The sequence below is a fragment of the Nicotiana sylvestris genome, chromosome 8 (genome assembly GCF_000393655.2).
Source record: "Nicotiana sylvestris chromosome 8, ASM39365v2, whole genome shotgun sequence".
NCBI classification, from domain to species: domain Eukaryota; kingdom Viridiplantae; phylum Streptophyta; class Magnoliopsida; order Solanales; family Solanaceae; genus Nicotiana; species Nicotiana sylvestris.
In genome coordinates this window covers 206614385-206625490 of record NC_091064.1, presented here as the reverse complement: position 1 = coordinate 206625490, position 11106 = coordinate 206614385, and the positions used below count along the sequence as shown (strand labels likewise).

Sequence of the window (11106 nt, the reverse complement as noted above, 5' to 3'; positions counted from 1 at the left end):
AAAAGAGTGATAAGAGGTGTTGGAAAAGAAAGAGAAGGAAGGATTGAAATGAGCAGATTGGGATGATGCCATATGACCCTACAACCCTCAAAGCCATTTTAGAACTGTTAATTATTGCTAGGTGCATTGCACGTACTGTGATATTATTATTTGATAAATGCCCAAACGCTAACATGGCAGTTTTGTGTTGTTGTCCTCTGTTATTTTTATTCAATTTACAGGAGGGTGGTTAGTTTGTTGGCATCCTGGCAAGTCATCCATACAACACCCGATCAAAGCATCAAACAGTCATGGCTAGCAAGGAAACAGACACTGGAGTTGTAGACCCACCAAGGGAGATTGTTGAGTCGGAATCGGAATTGCAAGAAGAGGTCTGGAGGTTGAAGCACCAGATGGCGGAAATGTATCAGGCCTGGATTAAGGGACACCCTCCACCCTCGTTCCCTACCAACTACACAGAAAACCCTGCTTCCATTCCACCACTCTCTCAATCCTAGATGCCCAATACTATTGATCTTTCCCCACAACACGCACCTGGCTTTACCCTTTACCACAACTACCCCGACACTTCAGCCCAAACTGTTCATGCTCCGCCAGCCAAAACAACCTCGTACCCTCCTCTGACATCTGCTCCTATTTTTGTGCCCCCTCCACAAGATACCCTCCATCGATCCTCTAGTGAGCCCGCATTCCCCACTCCAAATGCCCATTACTATGCACTGAAGCCCATCTTCAAAGTCCCAGATCCTTACTCTTACACTCCCCAATTTAAGCCTCATGTTGAAACTGACAAACCACCCAAGAACACAGAGCAAGAAGAGATGTTTAGGAAGGTACAGAGTCTGTAGCAATCATTGAGAAATATGCAAGGAATAGGAAACCAGGTGAGTGTGTCCTACAAGGATTTGTGTTTGTTCTCCGATGTCCAACTGCCTGCTGGGTTCAAGATGCCCAAGTTTGACTTGTATGATGGACATGGGGATCATGTAGCTCATCTGAGGGGTTATTGCAGTAAAATGAAAGGCGCCGGGGGAAAAGATGAATTACTAATGGCATACTTCAGCCAAAGTCTGAGTGGGGCAGCTTTAGAATGGTACACCCGCCAGGACGCTAGCAGGTGGTACACCTGGGATGATATAGCTCAGGCCTTCGCCCGACACTTTCAGTACAAAATAGACATTGTTCTAGACCGTCTATCTCTGACCAAGGTGGAAAAGAAACCCAGTGAAAGCTTTAGAGAATGTGGGTTCCGATGGAGGGAGCAAGTTGCACGAGTCAATCCTCTAAAGGAAGAGGACGAGATGGTTAAATACTTTCTTCAAGCCCTGGAGCTCACTTACTATGGACGTTTGATCTCAGCCATTGGTAAGTCTTTCAATGATGTGGTGAAGATGTGAGAAATGGTGGAATAGGGGCTCAAGTCGAGTAAGATCATGAGCTATTCTGCTATAAAAGCAACCACCCAGGCAATCCAGAGTGGTACCGGAAGTTTGCTAGGCAAGAAGAAGAAGGAAGATGTCGCTATGGTTGTCTCCGGATCATGGCATGGCCAGAGGGGTTCGCCTCATCAATATACCCATCCTCTACCCCGACCTCAAACCTACGCCGAAGCTCCATATAATCCACCTCAACATTACTTTTCCCCGCAAAACTCCCAATACTCAGCCAGGCCATCCCAATACCTTGTTCACCATGCACAGTCATATGCTCAACCCCCTCCTTACCCGCAATGGCGTGCTCCTGCTCCGTATAATATATACCCAGCTCCACAAAATACCTATCCACCCCCACAACCCTATCAAAACCCCACTGGTTCAAATTTCGATTAAGACCAAAGTATAGGAGAGAGCCAGCAGCGGAAACAAACTTTCACCCCGCTTAGAGAGTCCTATGCTAGTCTGTTTCAAAGGTTAAGGCAGTTGGACGTCTTGAGGCCGATTGAGTCAAAGATACCAAATCCTCCTCCAAAGAACCTCGATTATTCCCTGAGGTGCACCTATTGTTCTGATGCTCCAAGGCATGACATAGAGAAGTGTTGGCATTTGAAAAGGGCAATCTATGAGCTCATTGATACAAACCAAATTGTAGTCCAAAGCCCAGACGCGCAGAACATCAACCAAAACCCTTTGCCAGCCCATGAAGAGACACATATGATTGAAATAGTTCACAAGGATGGGGAGCCCAAGAAGTCTTCTAAGTCCGTCATGATTATTCGGGCTAGTGAAAGTAATTTGGTTAAAGCTCCAGACTTTACTAAAGCAAAGCCCTTGACAGTTGAAGGGGCGACAGAAAAGCCGAGCTTGCTTAATTTGAAGCCACCGGTGTTGGTCGTGAAAGGTCTTTCAAAAGATATTGGGGCAAGTACGGAAAGTTCAAAGGTGGTAGTGCCCGGGATTCTAAGTAAGCATGTCATAGTTGTGAAGGGGGCTCCTATCACCCCTATCATCATTAAACTAGTGACCCAGCTGCTAGTGATCGATGCCAAGGCTGTTCCGTGGAACTACAAATAAGTGATAGTGCCATACAAAGGAAAAGAAATAGAGGAAAAGGTTAATGAAACTGGAGGATTGACTCGTTCTAGGAGATGTTTCACCCTAGAAGAATTAAGGAAAGCCAAGCTATTCAAGGATAACAACCAATAAAGAAATCGGTCACCGAGGAAGAGGCTGAGGAGTTCCTGAAAAAGATGAAAGTGTAGAATTATTCCATTGTAGAGCAGTTAAGGAAAACACTAGCTCTGATTTCTCTTTTGTCTTTGCTGATACATTCAGATGAACACCGCATGGTCTTGATGAAGATTTTGAATGAGGCACATGTTCCTGATAAGATCATAGTCAACCACTTGGAAAAGATAGCTGGCAAGATCTTCGAAGCAAATAGGATCACTTTCTCGGGCGATGAACTTCCTATGGAGGGTAAAAAACACAACCGAACTCTTTATCTCATAGTGAAGTGTGAAGATTCTGTTGTCTCAAGGGTTTTGGTTGATAATGGCTCTAGTGCAAATATTTTTCCCCTGTCTACTCTGCAAAAAATGAAGATTGGCTCTGAAAGAATCCACTTGAACAGTGTGTATGTTCGAGGCTTTGATGGGAGAGGTAAAGATTCTGTTGGAGATATAATGCTCAAATTGTTGATAGGGCCAGTTGAGTTCACCATGGAATTCCAAGTGTTAGAGGTGGTTGTTTCCTATAATCTGTTGTTGGGTAGGCCCTGGATACATGCTGTTAAGGCAGTCTCGTCTTCTCTGCACCAAATGGTGAAGTTCGAATGGGATAGGCAGGAAATAGTGGTGCACGATGATGAGGATTTGTCAGCTTGTAATGATACAATTGTTCCGTTTGTCGAAGCTGAAGAGGATAAGGGACCTTGAGTCTATCAGACTTTCCAAAATAGTGTCTGTTGATAAAAGTCCTGAAGGAAAATGCATTCCGGGTCCTAAGCTATCCTCCGTGTCCGTCATGGTTGCGAATGAAATGTTGAAGAATGGTTTTGTGTCGGGCAAGGGTCTGGGCTCATCTCTACAGGGTATTATGCATCCAGTGCACCCCAATGGGAATCTTGGTACATTTGGTTTGGGATTTATTCCCACAGAGAAGGATGTGAAAAGGGTTAAAAATCTGAAACAGAAGATATGGTCGCTCTCCAAGCCTGTCCCATACATCTCTAAGTCTTTTGTCTAACCAGGGGCCGAAAAACCTCCAACCTCCTCAATCCCAAAACCTGTGGTCGATGTTGATCAAGAGCTGATCAAGAGGTTCTAGAGTCTGTTCGATGAGGTCAATATGGTAGAAGTTGGTGAAGGCTCTATTAAAGTAGATGTGCAGCTCGTTTGCCCAAACGTGAAGCTTAGCAATTGGGAAGCTACTCCTCTCCCCACCAGGAGGGAGTTTTTGTAGTTTGCTTTGTTTTCCTTTCTGTTATCTAGGTTATTCCAGGGTTGTAATCCAGATTTTTAGTTTTTGCTTGTTTTGATGTTCAAACCCTTATATCCTTTTAGTTTCAATGAAATGCAATTTCCCGTTTTTCGTTATTCTTAATAGTGTTTTGTTCTTTTTCTTTTGTACAGTTCTTTTTATGCAGGTTGCAATGACATGGCATGCATGAAGAATTTTTTGCCGAGTCTTAAAAGTCAATCTAATTCTGAAATAATAATCCAAGAAGTAGAATATGATGAAGATATAGCATTTGAGGAAATCAGTAAAGAGCTAAAACAATTTGAAGAAAAACCAAAGCCTAATTTGAGTGAAACTGAAGCAATCAATTTAGAGGACCAGGATAATGTTAGGGATACCAAGATAAGTGTGCATTTAGAGCCGCAAGTTAAGGAGGAAATAATCAAGACATTGTTTGAGTACAAAGATGTCTTTGCATGGTCATATGATGATATGTCGGGCCTAAGCACTGATCTGGTAGTTCATAAATTGCCAACTGATCCAGCATTCCCTCCTGTCAAGAAAAAGTTGCGAAAGTTCAAGACTGATATGAGTGTGAAGATCACAAATCAACTTACTGCAAATGTCATTCAGGTCACTCGATATCCCACTTGGTTAGCCAATGTTGTTCCAGTACCAAAGAAGGATGGTAAGACCAGGGTATGTGTTTATTACCGTGATCTTAACAAAGCAAGCCCAAAGGATGATTTTCCATTGCCGAACATTCACATTCTAATTGATAATTGTGCCAAGCATGAGATTGGGTCTTTTGTGGATTGTTATGCGGGATATTACCAGATCTTGATGGATGAGGAAGATGCAGAAAAGACAGCGTTCATCACGCCATGAGGAACATATTACTACCGGATAATGCCATTTGGTCTGAAGAATGCTGGGGAAACTTACATGAGGGTGATGACCACCATATTTCATGACATGATACACACAGAGAGAGAGGTTTATGTAGATGATATGATCATAAAGTCAAAGAAGCAGTCTGACCATGTCAAAGATTTGAGGAAGTTTTTCCAAAGGCTCCGCAGGTATAACCTCAAGCTCAATCCAGCAAAATGTGCATTTGGTGTCCCGTCTGGGAAACTACTGGGATTCGTGGTTAGTAAACACGGCATTGAGTTAGATCCGTCGAAGATCAAAGCCATCCAAGAGTTAATGCCTCCAAAGAACAAAATAGAGGTGATGAGCCTGCTTGGAAGGTTAAATTACATCAGCAGGTTTATTGCTCAGCTCACAACAACCTGTGAGCCCATCTTTAAGCTGCTGAAGAAGAATGTTGCAGTCAAGTGGACTGACGAGTGTCAAGAAGCATTTGATAAAATTAAGAGGTACCTGTCGAATCCACCTGTGCTGGTCCCACCAGAGCCTAGAAGACCTCTAATTCTCTATTTGACAGTCTTGGATAATTCTTTCAGTTGTGTATTGGGTCAACATGACATCACGGGAAAGAAGGAGAAAGCAATCTATTATATCAGTAAGAAGTTCACTCCCTACGAGGTTAAGTACACTCCGCTTGAGAGGACATGTTGCGCCCTGACTTGGGTGGCACAAAAGTTGAAGCATTATCTATCGTCCTACACTACTTACCTTATTTCTCACATGGATCCTCTAAAGTATATCTTTCAGAAGCCTATGCCCACGGGAAGACTTGCAAAGTGGCAGATTTTACTTACAGAGTTTGACATCATCTATGTGACTCAGACCGCGATAAAAGCCCAAGCCTTGGCCGACCACTTGGCCGAGAATCCGGTGGATGATGAATATGAGCCACTGAAGACTTATTTTCCTGATGAAAAGGTCATGTGTGTTGACGAGGTTGACCATGATGAAAAGCCAGGCTGGAAACTCTTCTTTGATGGAGCTGCTAACATGAAAGGGGTCGGAATAGGGGTTGTACTTATCTCTGAAATAGGGCAACACTACCCTGTAATAGCCCAGCTTCGATTTTATTGCACCAACAACATGGTTGAGTAAGAAACATGCATTCTGGGTTTGAGGTTAGCTATAGACATGGGAGTCCAGGAAATACTTGTTCTAGGAGATTCAGATTTGTTGGTTCACTAGATTCAAGGAGAATGGGAGACTCGATATTTGAAGCTTATACTGTACCGACAGTGCTTGCATGATCTTTGTCAACGATTCAGATCGGTTGAATTTAGACATATTCCCAGGATTCATAATGAGATTGCTGATGCCTTGGCTACTCTGGTGTCAATGTTACATCATCCGGACAAGGCTTATGTCGACCTCGTGCATATCCAAGTTCATGATCAACATGCTTATTGTAATGTGGTGGAAGATGAAATCGATGGCGAACCTTGGTTCCACGATATCAAGGAATACATCAGGTCGGGGGTATATCCAATACATGCTACAGGTGACCAAAAGAGAACCATTCGACGTCTGGCTAGTGGATTTTTCTTGAGTGGAGGAATCTGATTCCAAAAGTTGTAATTTTGATACCTTTTCATCTTAAGTTAGTTTGAGCCTTCATGCCACCCTTTCTTTCTAACCCTGTCCAAAAGCCTACATTACGGTCCAAAGAAAGACATTCCGATCAATCTTTGAGGATGCCAGATCAAGCAAGATAGAGGTATGATTTACATCATGGGTAACACTTTGTTCATGGGCGCAAGAGAGAATTTAAAATGAGAGAGTCCTATTGGTGAAAACCCTCACGGGCACCGTAAGGAGATGGTGAGCTGAGAGAAAATTAAAAATGAGAGAGTCTTATTAGTGAAAACCCTCGCGGGCACCGTAAGGCGATGGTGAGTTGAGAGATGAACAAATGAGAGAGGCTTGTTGGTGAAAATACTTTAGGGCACTACAAGTCGAATGAGGATCATGACTTTACAGAGAAATTGGATCAGTGAAAGCCCGATTTTAAAGTATGAAGACATGACATGAATTGAAAATATGATTGGTTGGACGGATTAGGCTTATCAGTCCGAAATGCATGTCATGATCATTGGAGCTGGCTGCTTCCCTCAGATAAGTCTTCTTTTTCTCGTTCTTCTTCATATAGTCATCTGTGTTCAAAATTTTCCTTTATTCCTTTTGTCAAAAATCATTTCACTTTGCTCTTTGAGTCTATCTTTATGGGTCTCTTTCGAGTCAGCCCTTGTTGAACAAGCAGGAAAGAATTTCAAAGCCTACTTCCAGCTTCTAAATTGCACAAAGCGGAGTTCGGCCAGGCACATCACAATTGACTTGATTTAGAATAAGCAGTATGGTGATAACTAAGGTTCAGGTAATCAAGTGAATCTTGAATTTTGAGAAAATACAAGGATTCAGCAACTTTCAAAATGAAAACACAATGCAACAAGTGAGTGTGAGAGATTCAGGTCATGCAGAAGTTTTGTGGTCCAGTTCCAATTAAAAGGTCAAATAACTCCTTGCTAGCCCGAAGCAGCTAATCAGAATGAAGCATGGCAGTGGCGGAAGCAGACACTCAGCAATGATGCCACAAATTAACCACAACATTTTCAAACTAACAAGATTTTATTTGTCTGAAACAGGGGCAAGAATTTTTTTTAATCCACAGGGACCTCCCATGGAAAAGCATGGTTCAGGGAGCAAGAAATTCTGTTAAGAATCCTCCAGGATGTGGGCATGGCTCAGGTAAGTTCATTATCAGTTCTCAGGACCCTCCTGGATAATGGGATTTAATTTTCAAATTCTCAGGACCCTCCTGGATAATGGAAGTTAATTTTAAAAGTTTTCAGGACCCTCATGAATAATGAGATTTAATTTAAAAGTTCTCAGGACCCTCCTGGATAATGGAATTTAATTTAAAAGTTTTCAGGACCCTCCTGGATAGTGGGATTCAATTTAAAAGTTTTCAGGACCCTCCTGGATAATGAGATTTAATTTAAAAGTTTTCAGGACCCTCCTAGATAATGGGATTTAGTTTTTAAATTTTCAGGACCCTCCTAGATAATGAGATTTAATTTAACATTTTCAGGACTCTCCTGGATAATGGGATATAGTTTTAAGTTCTAGCGTAAGTTCTCCCTTTAGAAAATATAATTTAGCTTTAAAGTTATCACTCTTAAGATGAGATTTAATTTGAAGTTTTTAGGGTCCTACCGGATAATGGGATTTAGCTTTTAAATTCTTAGAGCTCTGTAGGTACCATGATTCAATTAACACTCACAAATATGCCCAGATCCCAAACTGGGGCAGAAAAAATTCTTTTGTTTTGTTTGTTTTGTTGAAATGTCAGGCGCCCACCTGGATAACGAGGGAATACAGTCACAAGTTTTAGCAATAAGGCTCCCACCTGGATAACGAGGGAATACAGTTTCAAGTTTTAGCAAGCAGGCGCCCACCTAGATTACGAGGGAATACAGTCTCAAGTTTTAGCAATTAGGCGCCCACCTGGATAACGAGGGAATACAGTTTCCAGTTTTAGCAATCAGGTGCCCACCTGGATAACGAGGGAATACAGTTTCAAGTTTTAGCAAGCAGGCGCCCACCTGGATAATGAGGGAATACAGTTTCAAGTTTTAGCAAGCAGGCGCCCACCTGGATAACGAGGGAATACAGTTTCAAGTTTTAGCAAGCAGGCGCCCACTTGGATAACGAGGGAATACAATCTCAAGTTTTAGCAATCAGGCGCCCACTTGGATAACGAGGGAATACAGTTTCCAGTTTTAGCAATCAGGCGCCCACCTGGATAACGAGGAAATATAGTTTCAAGTTTTAGCAATCATGCGCCCACCTAGATAACGAGGGAATATAATCTCAAGTTTTAGCAAGCAGGCGCCCACCTGGATAACGAGGGAATACAGTTTCAAGTTTTAGCCAGCAGACGCCCACCTGGATAACAAGGAAATACAGTCTCAAGTTTTAGCAATCAGGCGCCCACCTGGATAACGAGGGAATACAGTTTCCAGTTTTAGCAATCAGGCGCCCACCTGGATAACGAGGGAATACAGTTTCAAGTTTTAGCCAGCAGACGCCCACCTGGATAACAAGGAAATACATTTTCAAGTTTTAGCAATCAGGAACCCACCTGGATAACGAGGGAATACAGTTTCAAGTTTTAGCAAGCAGGCGCCCACTTGTATAACGAGAGAATACAGTTTCAAGTTTTAGCAATCAGGCACCCACCTGGATAACGAGGGAATACAGTCTCAAATTTTAGCAATCAGGCGCCCACCTGGATAACGAGGGAATACAGTTTCAAGTTTTAGTAATCATGCGCCCACCTGGATAAAGAGGGAATATAATTTCAAGTTTTAGCAAGCAGACGCCCACCTGGATAACGAGGGAATACAGTCTCAAGTTTTAGCAATCAGGAGCCCACCTGAATAACGAGGGAATACAGTTTCTAGTTTTAGTAAGCAGGCGCCCACCTAGATAACGAGGGAATACAGTCTCAAGTTTTAGCAATCAGGCGCCCACCTGGATAACGAGGGAATATAGTTTCCAGTTTTAGCAATCAGGTGCCCACCTGGATAACGAGGGAATACAGTTTCAAGTTTTAGAAAGCAGGTGCCCACTTGGATAACGAGGGAATACAGTTTCAAGTTTTAGCAAGCAGGTGCCCACCTGGATAACGAGGGAATATAGTTTCAAGTTTTAGCAATCAGACGCCCACCTGGATAACGAGGGAATATAGTTTCAAGTTTTAGCAATCATGCGCCCACCTAGATAACGAGGGAATATAATCTCAAGTTTTAGCAATCAGGCGCCCACCTGGATAACGAGGGAATACAGTCTCAAGTTTTAGCAAGTAGGCGCCCACCTGGATAATAAGGGAATACAGTCTCATATTTTAGCAATCAGGCGCCCACCTGGATAACGAGGGAATACAGTCTCAAGTTTTAGCAATCAGGCGCGCACCTGGTTTACGAGGAAATACAGTTTCCAGTTTTAGCAATAAGGCGCCCACCTGGATAACCAGGGAATACAGTTTCAAGTTTTAGCAAGCAGACGCCCACCTGGATAATGAGAGAATACAGTTTCAAGTTTTAGCAATCAGCTGGATAACAAGGGAATAGAGTCTCAAGTTTTAGCAATCAGGAACCCACCTAGATAACAAGAGAATACAGTATCAAGTTTTAGTAATCAGGCGCCCACAAGGATAATGAGGGAATACAGTCTCATGTTTTAACCATCAGGCGCCCACCTGGATAACGAGGGAATCCATTTAAAAATTATTGTGATTTTCAGGCGCCCACCTGGAGAACGAGGGAATTCATGTTAGAGTTACTTCAATTTGCAAATTCAAGAAGCATCAGGAGCCTGCCTAAAGAACAAGGTCCATTTCTCAATTGCATATTGAAGATCAAGTAGAGATTCGCGGAAGATTCATGACAAGAAGTAGATAGGATCTTTTATTTTTCTTTTACTTTTGCGGTAATTTTTCCCTTTTATTTTTGATGTAATGGCAGGAACCGCGGACCGGAACCTCGACGGCACTTCACTCGGCTCTCCACCTCGGTATACTCCTTCGCTCTTCTCACTCTGAACTACATGTGGCCTGATCCTTTATAGCCAAGGATATGTAGGCAGCTCAGATACCAGGGCTCGGTCACATTCTTTTTTCTTTAGTTTTTGTCTTTCTAAATAATGGTCGGGTCAAAAAGTATGTCTTGTTGTTCTTTGTCTGAAAACACTTCGTGTTTCCCGTCAAAGAGGGGCAGCTTGTAATTTTTGACCCACGCATTAGAATCACCTTTAATAGTCCTAGTATTTTTAGGATATTTATATGAGTTTATTTCTACAGAATTTTAATTTATTACTAGTTTTAATTCTATTTTTAAGGTAGAAAAATTAAAAAAATACAAAAAAAAATATTTTCATTTTTTATTTTATTAAGTAATAGGTATTTTTAGAAAGACATTACTTTCAACCTATTTTTATTCTAATATAATCCTTAAAAATACCAAAATATAGTTTCAACTTTCATTTTTAGCTTTTATTTTTAATACTAATAGTTTATCATTTTCAATTAAGAGTTTTTATATTTTTGTAGGTATTTAAATTGGATTTTCAGCTTGATTTTGGCCCAATTTTGTAAATTTCGGAGCCCAATTCAAATATGAGCCCTAAATTCAACAACCCAACCCAATACCCCTGACCCGCCGACCCAGTCCGCATGACCCGCCCCACTCTTTTGTTTTAATCCTAGCCATCAATCAATTTT

The 11106-nt window shown here is 42.0% G+C and overlaps 1 protein-coding gene across 1 annotated transcript; it reads left to right on the top strand.

Annotated features, from left to right (window-relative positions):
- Nucleotides 1-863: 863 nt before the first annotated feature.
- Nucleotides 864-3373, top strand: LOC138876286 (uncharacterized). Its single transcript, XM_070155198.1, has 3 exons — nt 864-1365; nt 1843-2400; nt 2772-3373. Exons 1-3 carry the CDS (start codon nt 864-866, stop codon nt 3371-3373), a joined length of 1662 nt encoding a protein of 553 aa, XP_070011299.1.
- The last annotated feature ends 7733 nt before the right edge of the window (nt 3374-11106 follow it).